At 40.6% G+C, this 17,187-nt stretch overlaps 1 protein-coding gene across 1 annotated transcript in view; it reads left to right on the top strand.

Annotated features, from left to right (window-relative positions):
- The first annotated feature begins 1,184 nt into the window (after positions 1-1,184).
- Positions 1,185-17,187, top strand: part of ZNF292 (zinc finger protein 292) — a 56,605-nt gene continuing 40,602 nt past the window's right edge. Inside the window, exon 1 of the mRNA XM_030041509.1 lies at positions 1,185-1,377. Coding sequence (XP_029897369.1) covers positions 1,216-1,377 — 162 coding nt within the window. The 5' untranslated portion in view covers positions 1,185-1,215. The remainder of the gene's footprint in view (positions 1,378-17,187) is intronic.

Raw genomic sequence — 17,187 nt, 5'->3', positions numbered from 1 at the left:
ACAGACAGCACTCTTCCTGCAGTAACACATTTCCTCCTCGCTTCCTTGATGAACACTGGCAATGCAAAGGGTGTGAAGCTGTCAACATGTGCCAACCTATACAGCCTAGAAGACTGCAAAACACGTATCCATGCCAATTCAGTGCCCATCAGGTCCATGTTTTCCCCCTCATCCGATTCAGTGCCTCAGGTCAATCTCCAGTATTTCCAATACTTGCGACAGGTGAAAGAGTCTCTTCAGCTTCTCAGACAGATGCCGGGGAGGCCAATGCCCATCACTGGAGCTTTCTACTGTTCTGAGGACATCACCAGTATGCGAGAGGGAGCTCGGCCCAGCACCAGGACCGCATAGGCAACAAAGCTCTCCAGAACCTCCAGATCTCAATTCCTCCATTTGAAGAGCAAAGCCGTACTTCTCACCTCCAAGTATATTAAAAGTAGGATGACCCAGGTATGAAGAAGACAACTCAGTGGCACCCTTGAGGCTAACGCACGCCATTACTTCCTGCAGAGGAAGAAAGAAGAGGGAACGACGTGCAACAACATTCCAGTGGCGTTGACCGCGACTGACCCAGCAGCGGTTGGTGCCCCCCGGCGCTCTCAGGCAGGAGGGGGGAGGAAATAACCGATTCAGGCCCCTGGGGAGAGCCGCAGCCTCGCTCCACGCAGGGACGGCCAGCCAGAGGGACGCAGCCCCGGCACAACCAGGCCGCGCGTAAACCGTCCCCGCCTTCGGAGCTCGAGGGCCGCCCCGGCGAGGCCCTTCTTCCGCGGCGGCCCCGGGAGGCAGGCCCGGCCCCGCACGCCCGGGCCACCGCCATTTGCTGCCTTTTGCCGCCAAAAACCCGTCGGCGGGAGGGCGGAGAGGGCCGTCACGTGGCCTGCGCGGCCGGCGGGCGCGTGGCGTCGCGTCACGTGACGCGCGGAGGCGCGCCCCCTTCCCGCTCTCGCCCCTCCCCGGCCGGGTCCTGCGCCGCGGGGGACGGGGAGAGAAAGAGAGAGAGAAAGAGAGAAGGCGCGGGCGCGCGCGCGCGCGCGCGCTCCCCCCTCCTCCCCCCCCCCCCACCGTCTTTCTCCGGCACGTGACCCCTCCCCGGAACGTGGCATTGTGTAATCACGTGACCTGGAAACGGAGCGGGGGGGGCCGGGAGGCCGAGGCAGGGAAGGGAGGGGGGGGGGGGGGGGGGCTGCGTACGCGACGGAGCGGGGTGCGAAGATGGCGGACGAGGAGGCCGAGCAGGAGAGCGGTAGCCTAGGTGGCGACCTCCTGGAGCTGCGGCGCCTGCGGGAGCGGCTGGTGGAGCTAGAGACGGGGCTGCGGGAGAGCCCCGAGCCGGCGGTGCAAGCGGCTACCGAGTACTGCAAGCAGCTCTGCCAGGTCAGGCCGCCTCTTCCCTTCCCTGCCCCCGCCCGCGCTCTCCCCTCCCCCGCGGGCTGTGTGAGTGAGTGAGTGTGTGTGTGTGTGTGTGCGTGTGTGTGCGCGAGTGTGTCTGCGTGTGCGCTCGGGTGAGAGGGAGCGCGGGGGGGCGGGCGGGAGCAGCGCCGCCCCCGCCGGGGCGCCGGGGGGAGCCGGAGCCAACGGCCCGGTGGGGCGGTTGGCCCGGGCTGGGGGGGGGGGGGGCGCCGGGAGTTAGTGCTCCGGGCCGGGCCGGCCGCCGCGGGGCGATTGACGCCGCCGCTGCCGCCGCTCATTGTGGGCTGAGATGAGGCGGCCCGCCCCCCCCCCCCCCCCCCCTTCCCTGCGCCGGGAGCCGCTCCGGCCGGGCCTGTAATCCCCTTCCCCCGCCTCTCCTCCCCCCCCCTCCCCGGCGGCCGCCCCGGTTCTCGCGGTCTCTAGGCCCCTTTGTTGTGCTCTGCGGCTCGGCTTATCGAAGGGCCCTTTGTTCCTGGCGGTGGCGGACCGAGGGCCCCCGTCCCCCCCCTCCCCTCTCCCCGTCCCCTTCCCTCCGGCACCCCTCCTCCCCTGGAGGCGAAGCGCGGGGCGAAGGGAGGGAGGCGGCGGTCCGGGAGATGGGGGCTCCGCTTCTCCGCCGAGGGGCCGGGGAGGAGCTGAAAGTCCGTCCCGGGTCCCCTCTCCGCAGGGCTCCTGCTCCGTGCCCCGGTCCCCCCGCCCCTGCCCCTCTCCCTTCCCTATCTCGTCCCCTGGAGGGATAGCGGAGTTCTTGGCATCCTGGGGAAAGAGAAGGCGGCGGAGCTGTGGTGGACTAAACGAAGTGATGGTGGCAGGTCTGTGGGTCTGCGATGCTGCTCTCTCGCCCTGTCAAGGGAGCGCAGTCCCACCTCGGGAGAGGGCTCCTGAGCTGGCACTGTTCGACGCACCATTGTGTGTAATTATTCTGGCTGTGGCTGCCGTCGGGGAAAAGGCCTGCTTCCCGAGGGCTTGGGCTGGTCCTGAAGCAGAGGGGTCTGCAGGTGTCTCCTCTGAACTGGTGACCCTGCCGAGTGTGCCTTTCTAAACAAACTTCGTGGTGCTAGCTCTACAGTTGAACTGCTCCATTTTAGTCACGTATGTGTCCATACGTTGCCCTGATTTCACTTGGATGTCCTTTCTCAGCTCGCATCCGGTGTGACACAACGTATAAAACAAGTTCTTAAATATTTTAGGCCACAGAAATTCATAGAAACCCCTACTTCTGTGGCTTTACTATGTGTTTAATAGTCTATCTGATAAAAGTGATGGTGCTTGTTTACACATTACTGTCACCCATTCATGGAATGCAGGCAGATCGTTAAAAGGTGGAACCTATAAGAGTGAATTCACATGGTCGGTTTGAGTTGTCTTTTATTTGTGATTTTCTGTCTGTTTTCTTAAAGAGCTAATTCTTGGTGGTAGCCATTGTAGTATGCTAATTTACATGTCTGTCACTTCTGGGTTAAACTGAGCTCTACTTTTTGCTAACCAGGGAGATGCACGACTAAATATTTTAAGCATACTCCTTTCTCGTATTTTATTTCATATGTGTACAGGAGCTGTATTTCAGGTTCTTTTTCTCTGGTCAAATTTTATCTTATGGTATTTGAGTAGAATGTCCGTGTAGATGCACAGAAATGAGATTGGTTTATGTTGGTTCAGATCACTGTGTTCTCAGTCTATTTAATCTTTGTGCCTGCTTTCTTAAATTCATACGCTGGGGGGTGGAAATCCGGCTTTCCTGGCTCCAGCTCGACTTCTAACTTGTGAATGAGCTGTTCATTGAACCGAAGTAGTTGGGTAGGTGGGAATGAAGGCACCATCCTTGACATGTACAGAGTAGATTACTGGTGTCTAAAGCAGATTTATCACTGAAATTATGGTTGCATGTGCTTAGTGAGTGGCTTCAGTAGTTGATTGATTGATCTAAAGTTTAACAAAAATTAATATTCTTACTATTTTAATGGCTGTTGCAGAAGTCCATTGTAAGGCCCAAGCTTACTAATTCTTTTAAACATACACCTTTTAAAAACAAGTCTCGCTGAACAAAACAGTTGTGTAGAAACTGACTTAGATAAAAATCCATGCTGTTTTGAAATGAGTTACTGTCTTGTCCACACCAAGATTTATAGGAAGGCTGCATCTCTTTTTGCAGGCTGAAGACTAATGTGTAACACTGAGAGTTGAGACATGCCATTCAATATTGAAAGATCCTGCTTTTCAAATTTCAAACCAAGGTCTAAACAGATGCTTAATGTATTAAATAGTGGTGGTGTTGGGCAGACATTTTTTATACTGGTTCAACAGAGATTTTTAAATCTGTTCACCTGTGCTCATGGTGCCAAAATACTTATTCAGCCTCTTTTACAGTTTTAATCCTTTATTGGGGCTAACACAAAATAGTATTCACGATTCAGATAGTAGGCTTAACTACTTAGCTTGCACTGCATGACAGAGGTTATAGAAAATTCATGTAATAGTAAAAGCCATCTCAGAAATCTCTTTTAAATAACAGTTTAAAGGCATCTGCCATGATTTCTAGAATACAGTCTTTGAATATATGTGCATGAAAGAATAATTTGACTGGTCATTTATACAAAACTTAGAGTCTTATTTGGATCTTAAGTCTGGAAGTGCAGTGCTGAAGAAATATTTTAGTGTTTATCTCGGTATGATTTCACCTGCTTGGGTTTTTTTTCATGCCTAGTTTCTAGGCATGAAATAACTACACAGAACTTGGAAAGTCTTGTGTCCTTATTTATTTTGCCAGGTAGTGACTCTGGAGCCCAGCAACTACATAGCTTGTTCCCATAAATCGACTTTTTAATTTATTTTTTTTTTATAAAGTAGGTAGCATAATGTTCAAGAAATAAGCATATTTTCATACTGAAGGAAGCTAAAGAATGTGCAGTAGAGCATTGAAACATCCTTAGGTTCAAAGGCGAATAAGGGATTTAAGTACTCTACTCTCATTAAATGAAGCAGGAGTTGTACAGCCAAATGCCTTATCTGGTTTTGAAAAATCTCCATTTGAACTGTTTCAATGTTTATAACCCAACAGCGTAGAACAACTGTTACAAACACAGAAAAACAAGACCCCTTGTACCTTGACAGAAAATATTATAGAACTGTTTTCTTCTCTTGTAAGAATAAAGTTAACTTTGATGTATTTTATATGCAGCATTTCATTAGCTATAAATATTTTTGTGTTTTGCTGCTGATGGCACTGTGAAGTGATTCAATTATTCTTAAATTTTAAGGGGATTATAGACTGGACCTTAATCCTGTACCATATCTGTGTGAATGTAGTTGTGTTCTCTGTTGTCAGCATGCAATAGCATTATTTTTAATTGTTATCAAGTGAAATTCACATCTGTACGGATATATGTAAAATGACTTTTTAATTGTGATTCATACTCTTCTGTTGCAATTTGGTAATTAGCAAATCTGTGACAAACAGTTATGTTGTCACAAACAATATGTGTGCAGACTGGGACAGACAAAACAAGTATCTTCAGCTGTAGTGACTAAAAATTGAAAGTGTGAATTTTGCAAGAATTCAGAATGGTCCAAAGAAACATTGCTGTTCTTGTCACCATGTGGTGGCTGATTAGATTCTTTTCAAACTTTGCTCTTAAAGGTGATCTGTTGATTGTATTCAGTTAGAGAAGATCAAAATGTTTGGGTTTTTCCCCTGAGAGCTAGGTGAACATGATGCTGATAGATATATCAGAGCTCTTCACTATGGGCTGTGTTCCCTTCCAGTTGGTCATTACCCAATGTAACCTTCAATTTCTTAAATATCAGACTGCAGGCTGGTAACAAATTTTCTTTTGTTGCTAGTTAGCTGTGAAATCTTTGTGGTACCTCTACTTATCCTGACTAGTTTTCTGTAGTTGACATGTTTCATCTTCAAGCTTATTAGTCTTCCCTCCATTGTTATTTTTGACTTTCCATCTCTTTTCTGAATCTGCTTCTGGGTTTGGTTTGTGGGGTTTGGAGTTGGTTTTTTTTTTTTTTTTTTCCTTCTCTCCTGCTGTAGTTTGTGGTACAAATTCTCCAAAGCTGTAAGGTGGTTAGGTTTGTTGTACTAAGGTACTAGTTGTCAACATATAGTGACCTATATAAAAAATGTAAGAAAACATTTGGACTGTTGTGCGCTCCTTCCTCAATAACTTTGCCTGTACTTTTTGTCTCATCTGTTGGTTGTCATGTCATGTCTGCCTCTTATGAGAAAAATCCTTTGTTAAAATATGTTAACAAGTGTGCTTAGCCATTAGTAGACACATTAACATCCTTCTAGTGTAGGCAGTTTACTCAGTAGTAACCTAGGATCTTCTTAACACTAGTAGCAAAAGTGTAATGCTGACAGAAAAATTGGGGGGTGCAAAGGTTTTTACCTACTTAAAAAGAAACCCCAAAACTTCTTTGTAAAAAGCTTCTTTTTAACTGATATGACTGCATAGAGTTTGTTACTACTGTTTTAAACTGATTTTTATGTGTGTTGAGGTTCTAGTGAAGTATTAGGACCTTAAGTTCCTACCCTTTTTTTTTTTTTTTTTTTTTGTTCTGTGTGCTGACATGCTAGAGTAGATCTTGGTAATGCTGGGGAATATATACTGTACTAATCTGAATGTAAGATGTCCCTCCTAAAATCAAACATGCATAGCTCTACATAAAAAGCTTTTTTTATACATAATAAAGTTATAAAGTTTTCACTAATTATTTGTTTCTATTGGAGGTTAGTCTTATTTTCTTCTTGTATACCTTACTACAGTTGGCTTTCAGTTTTTACACCTCACAGACTTCACAACTTTCTGGTGCTGTCACCCTCTCCACTGTCGTCATCTTCCTACCCTTTAGTCTCTGTATTCTCAGCTTCCTCTTCAGACTTGAGATGACAGAAATAATCTTCATTTCTGTCCATAGAATTTTTAAGTAAAGCCTTTCTTAAACCTTTTAGCTGCAACTTCTGGATTTATCCAAACCTAGTCTGTCTTAATCCAATGACAAAGAAGTGTTTCAGTAGGCTGCTTTATTTTTTCCTGTAGGAGTTAGGGTATGATCCCTTGCCAAGAGTCATTCTGTATATAAAGACCTCCACAGTCTTTGAAGGGCTTGTTTGCTATTTCATCAAGCACCTGCAGTTGTGATGTACTTCCTCCTGATGTGACCGTAAGAATAGTATTCACTGACAGTGAAAAATACCATCAGCTAGAAGACATTTCCTCTTTTTCTTAATATCACACCTGGTCTCTTACGCCAGGCAACATTTATTGAACTCTTCATTGAGTGTGTAGGTAGACGTCCACCCTTGATTTTGTTTGGCTCAACAGCTAATAGTGATCTTTACATAAATATAGTCACAAACTGCTGGAATGTGAATGTTGGTAAGGTTGCTATTTTTTGATCTTTCAGTTTAATGATTTCCTGTGTAACTAGGTCTCTGTCTCTTCTTTTGAGTATGCACAAATTCTACAACTTCTTCTTTAAGTAAAAAGTGTTTTCTTTTGTGTCCAGTGAGTGATTTCTACACTGAGCTAACCCTTAAAAGCTTCTGTTTTGATGTCTCTGCACATTTGCCTCTGCCACACTGTGTTTCTTCCTAGTCTCACACACAGTTGCTATTTTTTTTTCTATATACGTTACCAAGAGTGTAAGATTTCCATCATAATCTCAAATACTTTCCATTTTGCTGTTGTACCTGTGACCTCCAGATGATCTGCTATTCAGGGAGAGATGTACAGCTGCCAGAAATCACAAGGAATCCACTAAACTATAGTATACCACACAGATTCCCAAGTGCATGGAGAATAACAACTGTCATCACTGTGTCATCTCATGCAAACTTTGAGCTGCCTCAGGCATTTTTGTGCTCCTTCATCGCTGTAAGACCTGCCACTTAAAACAGTCGTTATCATCTTACTGACCCGGGGGGGGGGGGGGGGGGGGGGTGGTGGAAATGTCACCCCCTGATTTTTTAAGTTAAACTTTGGGGAGTCAGGGAAATTGTCTTGCTTTCAAATAAAATGGTATGTCTCCATATCTAGATGTATTAATGTGTATGTGTTTAGAAAAAAACACCCTCACTGTTTAGAGTAAGTCTAACCAATGCCTAATTGTTTTAGTCCTTGTCCTCAGTAATGGCATCAAGCCTCAGCATCATGCCAGACTGGGGCTGGTCTTCATTAGAACTTCTGAGCTCTGTACTATAAGTTTTTATTAATAAAATTTTTGCTGTTTCAAAGTTAGTCAGCTAGACCATGATTCCCAAGCAGGATTAATTATTGGTAAGCCATAGTTACAAATGCTTGTTTAACCTGTTCTCAAAGTTTCCAGTAAGAAATATTCCAAAAAAACTCCCTGGATAATACCTTGTAGCTCAGTTATCTTTGCCTTCAAACTTTTTTTCCTCTCTTGCAGTTTTAACTTGATCTCTAATCTCTTGTTGCAATTTAAGACTACTATGATTTATCCTATCCCACGTAGACATGGAAAGTAGCATATAACCTTTTCTGTTGGAAGCACCTCTTAGATTTTCAAGGCTATTTTCAGTCTTTCTCCCATTTTTACTTTTGTGACCAGAGTTTTTGCAGTCCTTGATTTTAATTTTTTGCTTGTTTTTTTTCCCCTTTCCTTTTTGCTTTGTTACTATATCAGAATCTATGTGGTTTTGAAATGCTTACTTGCAGGGAAGGTAACAATCTTTTAAGAATTTGGTAAGAAGGTCACAACCCATGTAAGACTTAGGATTTAAGTACTTTTCCTGTAAAACACACTATTTATCCTTCTGATTACAAATAGTCCAGAGAAGAGTGATAGTTCTCCAAAGCGTAACAAATTAAGGTAGTTAAGAAGATGACAAAATGTAGATGGAGGGATTAAAATTAATAAAACTTCAGAATCTTGACAAAAGCTCACCTCTCTGTAAGGTGCTGCATATGATATTAAGCAGAATGCTTGATTTTAGTTACTGTGGGTAAGAAAAAAAGCTTTCTGTTCAGCAAATAGATACTTGGTTTCATAGTTACCCTCATGCACAGTTTTTCCTGGGTTAAAGTTACTTGATGCTTTTACTGAAGTTAAGGAAACTCCTCCTATCAGCAAACTACCATTTCTCTAATAAATACTTGTAGCCAAAAGTTAACACTTACAGGGTGTGAAGTGTAGTTACAGTTAGTTTTCCTCTGTAATATCCTTGGTTCTTATTGCCCATTCAAAGACTGAGAGGCATTCTGTTTTACACAGTCCTTCAGCCATTTTAAAAAAAAAAGTCTGAATACCTTACTGTAGATTTCAATTTACCCATAGTAGTTGGCTATAAACAATAGCTGCACATCTATGCTAGCGTAACTAAACATATTGGGTACTTTCTGTACTGGCACATATACTCCTGCTTTTACCTTTTCCCACAAATCCAAACTTGATTCCCCAGTTTTGAATAATGTATATCAATAATATCTAAGTTGCTTTCTAAAACTATGATTATTGAAGATTAACTGTTTAAAAAAAAAAGATGAAATACTGACTATGGAAAACATCTTCCTTATTGTGCAGGACTGTACAAGGAATATATATATTTGTTAATGTTCAGTAAGGCGTCTCATTTTATCAAAATATCCACATTGTGTGTCTCAGTTTCTTGATAAGGAAGTTACATATCTGTTTGAATGTTCAGTCCATTTTCTATCTCTCTGTCAATTTTTTTAAATTTATTATTTTGTTAGAGAACGAATACCTCATAAACCACAGATCTTGAGGGAAGGCAGCAAAAAAAAAAAAAAAAAAAAAAGGTGCTCTTCTGGGGAATCTTTGCATCCATTGTGACTAAGAATCAGGGAATTTTATCTGGCCTTTTCCATTTAGTCTGCCATTTAAATGTCATAATATTGTTTTACTCTAGGCTTTATGCAGACATACTGTATATTGTAGGTGGTTTCTACATAAGACTTCCCTAAATTAAGCATCAAACTGAAACCGTTAGGAGACATCAACATATTGTTTCTTCGTTGTGATGTATTACCTAAACTGACACACAAGCCAAAGAAACTATTTCAAATTCATGTATATATGGAGCATAACTTCAAGAAATAGTGCTCCAGGCATTGATTTATATCTATCAAAATTTTTTTCTTAGCATTGTTTTTAAAGGCCTCCGTATAAATCCTTGAGTAGTTACAGTACAGTGTGTATAATTATTTAATTTTCATGAGGGAAACTAACATGACATTCTTATGCCATCAGCTTCTCTAAAACGATGATCTACAACAACTTGCAAATTTAAATTTAAATAACAGGTAAGCAATATGACTTGAAACTATCTTTTGCAACAGTATTCCCCATTTTATTAGGTCTGTGCTTTTGCGTATGTTAAGAACTTAATGTCTTGCGTTTTAAGAAGCCTGCAGGTGGTTTTTCGAGGTGTGGAATATTTTTTTTTTTTTTCTATTTGTCTTTCCAAATATGCATTAAAGACAACTCCATGGTATTATTTCTGGGATCTTTAATCTCTACAGGTGAACTGCACTGCTTTCATTTGGGAAGAGTTAATCTAATAACACCTAGTACTTGGCAGAGCAAAGACATCCAGAAAGAACGTGTATGTAACATCAAAAAGGCAATGGAGCTTTATAAAATTATTCTCTGAAAAGAGGTCTGATCCAATAGGAAATTGGACTAAACTTGCAAAAACGTGTGCCTGTAGTTTTTGGTAAGAATAGTTTGATGAAATTTCTTCTCCATCTTCTCTTCTGAAACTGTTACGCAGTCTTCTGGTATATAATATTTCTGGCTTCATCATTCCCCGTATGAAGCTAAAGTAAACTAATCTTTCATCAGAGAATCAGGAAAATCCTGTGCTAGCTAATGTAGTTCTCACTTGATTATTTTGTTAATTATTCTGACCTAGTCACACAATTCTTTGTCCTTATAGGGACTCCTGTAACATGGACAACTTCTGCCAGCACTCCATCTGGCTTCAGATACTGACTCCTAGTGTTCATTCTCTCCTAACTGCTGGACAGATGCATTTGTTGCTTTGAGAAACTCAACTCCATGGAGTAAAATTCTTCAGGATTTCTTTACGATAAAGACCAGTCTTTGCTTTGTAATTCTTTGTTGTCTTTTGGGTTGAATATAGCAGTTATCTTACGAGTTTTAATTTGAGCTGATAGCAAACATGGTGTTCCTTTCTCAGTCTCTTGTATATCATAAAGAACAGAATTTGGTAGAACTCATTCTGTCTTCTGTTATTCAAAATGATGGAGAGAATTTATTCTGGTGAATAGATAAATCCTGTTTGATATTTATGTATCTAATACACTGAATATTGTTTTGATGAATCAGTAAAGTACATTCAGTGATCAGGCATTAAATCAAATTATGAGTAAGGAGTTCCTCAGTCTTGTCTTGTGATTCCTACTTGTCTCAGGAGCTTGTGATAATACACTGTTGTGTAACAAATGAACACAAAGATGAGGACAAGAAGAGATTAAATGTTCAGAATCACACAAGACATAATCTGAACTTCATTTTTACTTTAATCATTGGAGAGTAGCTCTTATGAAGAGAATAGCTGGGATAAAAACGTCTGATTACGAATCCGTAATAGTGAAGATGATAAAACTTAAATATCCAATTCTACAGACCCGAAATTTGTATAATGTTCTAGTTGAAACGGGCATGGCAATTGAACCCTGCTCTTGGATACCCAGCCAGACTTCATGAACCACATCGGTGTGATGGCAGAAGCTCCAAGTTCTGCTCAAGGTTGCTAATATGTTCAGGAGAAAGTATAAGCTTGGCTCCTCTCCTTCCTCACACATGGACACGGTGGCAGGACCTTGACTGTGGTATAAGAACACAGTTGGTTATTAGGATCTGTGTGAATTGGGTAGACCTTGCCTTGTTCTTTCACAGAAAATGTAGATCAGGTGGAGGCATCCTTTGGGATGCCAATTTGACTGTGCTGAATAGACAAGCTTAAAATGGCAATTAAGTAACCTTTCTACTGAGGAAGAAGCTTATCAGTTAAATTCTCATCAGAATTTAAAACATTTGAAGTATCAGTGGGAGAAGTTCAGCTGATAAAGACAGCTAATACAAAAATGTAATGCAGATGAACTACAGAAATATTTGTAATGTCTCATTTCACTTAACTGAGAGCATGGGTTCAAGTCACCTATATGGCAGGAAATGCGCATGTTTTCATATTAGACACAGTTATTTCTGGCTATCTTCCTATTCTTAATCTGCCCATATGCCAGTCTGATAATTAAAAGAATAGGTAAATCGGATTTCCTGGCAGTGGATAAAATTTTACTGTAATGAACATCCCACCACATTCCTGAAATGCCTGTTTAATAGCCAACTGCTGAATATTGTTTTTAACTAAACAGACTAAAATATGAAGGTTGGGATGACAACATTAAATTGAGACCTGAATAAAAACCTGAATAGAGAGAAGTGTAGCCTAGGACTATGACAAGTTCACTTCTTATGTAAGGATGCAAGAGAGAAATCAGGTACTACTGACAAGATCAGAAGGAGCATATTGAATGCAAAATGTTGAAGATTAAAGGCAAGCCTAAAGAAGGATAATTTCTACTACTGTATATGACAAAGCATGAGGCTTAATGAAGTTATTTCCTGGTATTTTAAATAATTTACTTGCTTTAAAACAGCTTATGGGTGTAAGCAGAGACTGTCCATTCATTTTCTGGGTTTTTCTAGTTCTTTGTCTAAAACTAGCCGGGTTTTGAATTTTAAGCAAAATAGTGACTGAAGAATAATGGGAAGAATAGCACCAAGGTAATTTCTCTTTTGTTTTGTCCCTTTCAATTTAATAATTAGCAATCTGAGTTCATGCAGTATGTTCAGCATGGCCAGGTGAAAAACATACAAATTGCTTGTGCCTTTTGACTTAACATTTGGGGAGAGAAACATCTCTCTATCAGTTAACAGAAGGTTCTGTGTTTGGTAATTAACTTTCCAGAGTCAGTTGTCTCTTTTCCTTGCTGTTTGTTTTGTGATATTTTCTTGGTAATGGTAGATGACACAATTACTACTCTGAGGGGTGTAGCAGAGCCCTGCAAGCTTATCTTCTGTTTCTACCTCTGTATCTACTGAGGTGCTTTTTTTTCAAACCTTCCTCCAATGTAGACTCTGCTTTAGAAATGTAAATGTATTTTTTGACAGTGTACTTAAATCGGTCTTGGTTTTGTATCTGTAAATTGGGGCAGTGGTACTTCCCTGCTATTCAAAGTTAACATGCATTAGAAGACAAACCTGGATTTTTTTGTTGTTGTTATCTGCCTAATGAAGTAGAAATAGTGGAATCAGAGGCATGGTTAACTTTTTATGCTTGTGTGCTGAAGACTCACGGTGCTAATGTCCTTACAAATGGAATTGTAACAATAATTTTAAAAAAATCTTCAAAAAGTTAATCTTAAGGGTGAGTTTCTTTATGTTGTCGATCATCATTACACGGATTCTTCCTGCAATTAGTCTTAACTCTCTTTACCAGAGATGTGCAGCCATGAGAGTGTGAGCTACAGTCAAGTAGTTGTAAAGAACCATCAAGGTCATTAACACCTTAGGTGGTGTAAATAAATGTAGGGAAGGGAAGGGGGGAGTTCAAATAATCAATGCACTCTTGCATTTTCAGAAGCATTGAAATCTGTTTAGTTATTACATATTCATGTAACTAAAGCTGCTGTGAGATTTATTTAAAAAAAAAAAAAAAAAAAAAATCCATGAAAGAGACCTAAGTAGATGTGGTTGTTTGGGGAGACTCTTTAGGCAAGAGTCAAAAAGTAGCTAATGATAATTTTTGTTAACTTCCTATCTTTCTTCAACTTTCATGTTTTGTAATTTTCATGGAATGAAATTCAAGAAACTTATTTTGGATAATAAACTATTATATATAGTATATATATACGCTATATAAACTACTGTATAGATGTACGAATGTGTAGGGATTGAACAAACTGAGAAAATGCCTCATTCATTGCAGGGTAGTTGATCACCTTTACTAGATTTCAAATGTATTCTAATTCTTTCTATTAAATAAAAATTCATTAGAAGTTACTATCAGTTCTTTAACAATTAGCTTTTCCGTGTGTGTGTGTATTTCTCTGAACTTAATGTTGTCTCTGAAAATCTTCAGGAGGATAGCTTTCCTTCAGTATGAATATATGCATGAGTTACTGCAAGATAAATGTATAAGACTTGATTTCTTGCTGTTTCTGTGCATCTCCTTTTCCCTTTCTGGTGAGGCTGGAGCATAAAACTTAGATTTGTATCTTTATATTTTTGCAGTTTTGCCACAAGAAAACTGTGCAGTTATAATTCAGTTTATTCTTTGTGTTCTGGTTTGATGGACAACATTTCAGATTTACATGGTTGTTCTGAAAACTCAGACTGAATAAAAAAAATGAAGAGGATGGTGAGAGGAGGTTGTTTATTTAAAAAAAAGAGGGGGCTTGTAGATGGGTAGAATTTGCAACACTGTTTTGCAGATTACCTTTATAACTGTTCAGGAAACTAGTACTAGAAAGTATTTGAGCTAGTGGTTTTTTGTTTAGGTAACACCTAAACACATTAGTTCTTCATAAGCGATGGTTATCTGTACCAGAGAGTGCATACCTATGTATCTGGGTACTGAAGATACCAGTAATAAAAATCAGTGCCATCATGTAGGTGGTACTTCACTCTGAGTATAGAACAGAGCGTGGGCTTTTTTCCCGTGGAAGGAAAAACACTGTAATAGAGACGAGTATAAAAACATACATGCTCATACACTATAACAAAACTAATTTTATTGTTCTGAGTGTCTCTCTTCAGTAGATGAACAAGAAAGTGAGTGGTTGAAAGAACAGTTTTCAGGTAATGTAACATATCCAGAGAAGATATGTGTGAACCAAAATAGTGGGTGCCTATACATTGACACTCTGGGTCAGACAAGAAGTTCAGTTTGAAAGTGATCTTCTGATCATCCCTGCTTACCACACTTTGTTTTACATTGTGGAGCCCCTTTGCAGTGTGGAAATTCAATGTATTTTGGGTGAAACTAAACCACAAGCTGTGCTTCAGAAGCGGTTGCAGGCAGTCTTTTTTAGCCACTAATAGGTATCCAGTTAATGGAACCGCCTGAAAGCTAGTTTGAAATAAGATCTCCTGTGGTGGATACACTGGAGACTTGGGTTCTCAGCACCAGCTTTTCTGCTGTGTGGATCTGCTTCTTATGCAGTACATTGCACCGAAGTGCTGTAGTCATTGTGAGCTTTTTGTGGACCAGCACTTAATTGCAAACTCAAATTTTGGTTTTGAACTTCATCTCTGAATGAGTCAGTCTTGACTTTGTGAGTATTTCTTGGACTCACTAATTCAGTACTCACTAATCTTGACTTGACTTTTCTTTGCTTTCAACTGCAGAATAGAGAAGCCAATGGTGTTAGGATGGGGGTGTAAAGTGTAAAAGCAGCTGGAGTTTTCTGTTTGAAGGAAAGGGAAAAAACAGTGAAGAAGATTGGAACTGCAGCCTATCAGTGGAGGAGTAGTAATAGAAAAAAAAAAAAAATTGGATAGCTCTGCACCGTGCCTGCAGAAATTGAGAATGAAAACAATTGCTTAAATACAGTCTTGTAGTAAATGATGGAATTAAGAGTCTGGCTTCAGTCCTCTCTTCTGGGCACAAGTCAATATCTCCACTAGAATTAAAGCAACATCAGCTGACTCTTCAGCCAAAGGCATCTTGGCTTTCTAGAGCTATACTTTGCGTAACAACTTTATTGTGAAACAATTCAGAAAGCACATTCAAAGTAAAAATAGCACATCAACAACTTAAAATCTTGAACGGTTTTAAAAACTAAAATGGAGTAAAAAATGGGATTGATGTTATTGATCATAACCATAATTTAAATAGTACTTGTGCATTAAAGAAGATAATCATATTTGATTGTCATCCTTAGTTTTGTAAGTGCAATCTCATGTTCTGTACCTGCTGAAGTTTTGCTGTTCAATTCTGGATTGTGTTGTATTATAATAACAAACATGTAAGAGCTAATACTCTCGCAGCACTTGTCTACCTGCAAAATCAAGGTAACAGTGCTAAGCCTTGGTAAACAAATACTAAATTAGTTAACTGGTACCAGTTTTAATTTGCCTAATTAAACTGCTTTGGAAATTAATTAGAATTCCAATGCTGTGTTGGCTTGTTCTAAAATGACCTCTCTGTGCACAGTTCTAAATAAATAGAAACTGATTTTGTTGAGTTACATTGATATGACCTGATTCCTTATTTTGTTGTATCTGTGAGGGCAGCAGTATTTCAGATGGTGCTGTTCTGTCTGATGCTTGTAATGGACAGGTTTGAAATATCCATCCTTTTCTATGTAAGTTCTGTTCTAGTCTAAAAATGAGTTTGCCTGTAGAGCATCCCAACTGAAAAAACCAAAATGGAAACAGGTCATTTATATTTGAGGTTCTTTGTTGGAGGCAAAGGTGAAAGGGAAATAAAGATAGATTATGATTATGGTGATAGGGAGAAATGCTTTGATCAGAGGGTTGTTATACCACAGAGAAAGGAATAGATACTTTTGCTGCCCCTGCACCACCCCACCACCCCCACTTTTTAAAGTGGGCAGGAGGTATGATGGGGTTCATACTGTATGTAAACATTTAGCTTACACTTCTAAACACTTTAAAAATCCTCTGTCGTGGTATTTGTTTCTAATGTTTTAAATAATGAAGTCTCATGGGAAATCTGAGGTAGACCTGGTTTAAATTAGGCATTGTATTAGTAAGGTTTTTTTAACATGCAGAACTAGTTCAAGAACTCTTCAAGTTTTTACTTGAATATTCTGTTTGATTGACGTCTTAGTTGGGTACTCTCTGCTCGTACAATGTGGACATAAATGCTGGTTGCATCCCAACTACTCCTTAGCTGCCTTTAGCCTTCTCCAATTGAAGTGCCTTTCATGGGAACCTTAACCTAACAACTTTTTTTAAAAAGAAAGTTGCAGCAGTTATCAAAAGACTCCTGCTTTTTATGTGATGAAAGGCTTGTTGTCCTATCTTCTGGTAAAATGCTGAACAACAAGGAGGAGAGAAAGCAGATCACAAAAAGAAGGTGGTCTTCAGCTGTAGGAGCTGTAGATTGTCGAGGCTGAGAATTATGGTATTTCATCACCTGTAAAGATTGTTCTGCTGTCCCTTTAGAATGTAACTTGGCTGTGGGACTTCACACAGAGATCATCTGGTACTGATACATTGGTACCAAAGCCTCTTGACTCTAGAGATGTCTAAACTAGGATATCTAATGGTATCCCAACTACTTCATTAAAACCAAAACATGTTATAAGGCTATTCTTAATCAGTCAGTCTATTTTACTCGTGATACAGAAGACAGGCATCACAGGCAACGTTGCTGCATTCACTTAATCAAGTTCAGATGGTCTGGAAATGCTTCTTGAACCAAATCCTTTTTAGATGCTGTGGGCCTTTGAGGACATGACTGCCCAGTGCATCTTCTTTTTTTGTTCATCAGTCGTGCGTACTGTCGTCCTAGTCATCTTCTCATTTACAGTGGGTTCTTGGGGCAGGGATGGTTTCAGCATTGCAAACCAGGACTAATGCTCCACTTTGAAGGGAGAGATCTGTTCACTTACAGGTTTGGTTTTATTTTACCAGTTCAGTTCCATGACTGACTTTTCATTTGTTTCTGTAATGATACTGGCACAGGGCTGGAGTTGCACAGAAGTCGAGACCAGAAGTCTG

This window comes from Aquila chrysaetos, chromosome 2, assembly GCF_900496995.4.
Source record: "Aquila chrysaetos chrysaetos chromosome 2, bAquChr1.4, whole genome shotgun sequence".
NCBI classification, from domain to species: Eukaryota; Metazoa; Chordata; class Aves; order Accipitriformes; family Accipitridae; genus Aquila; species Aquila chrysaetos.
Note: the sequence above shows the minus strand (reverse complement) of the source record. Positions and strands in the feature narration are given on the sequence as shown.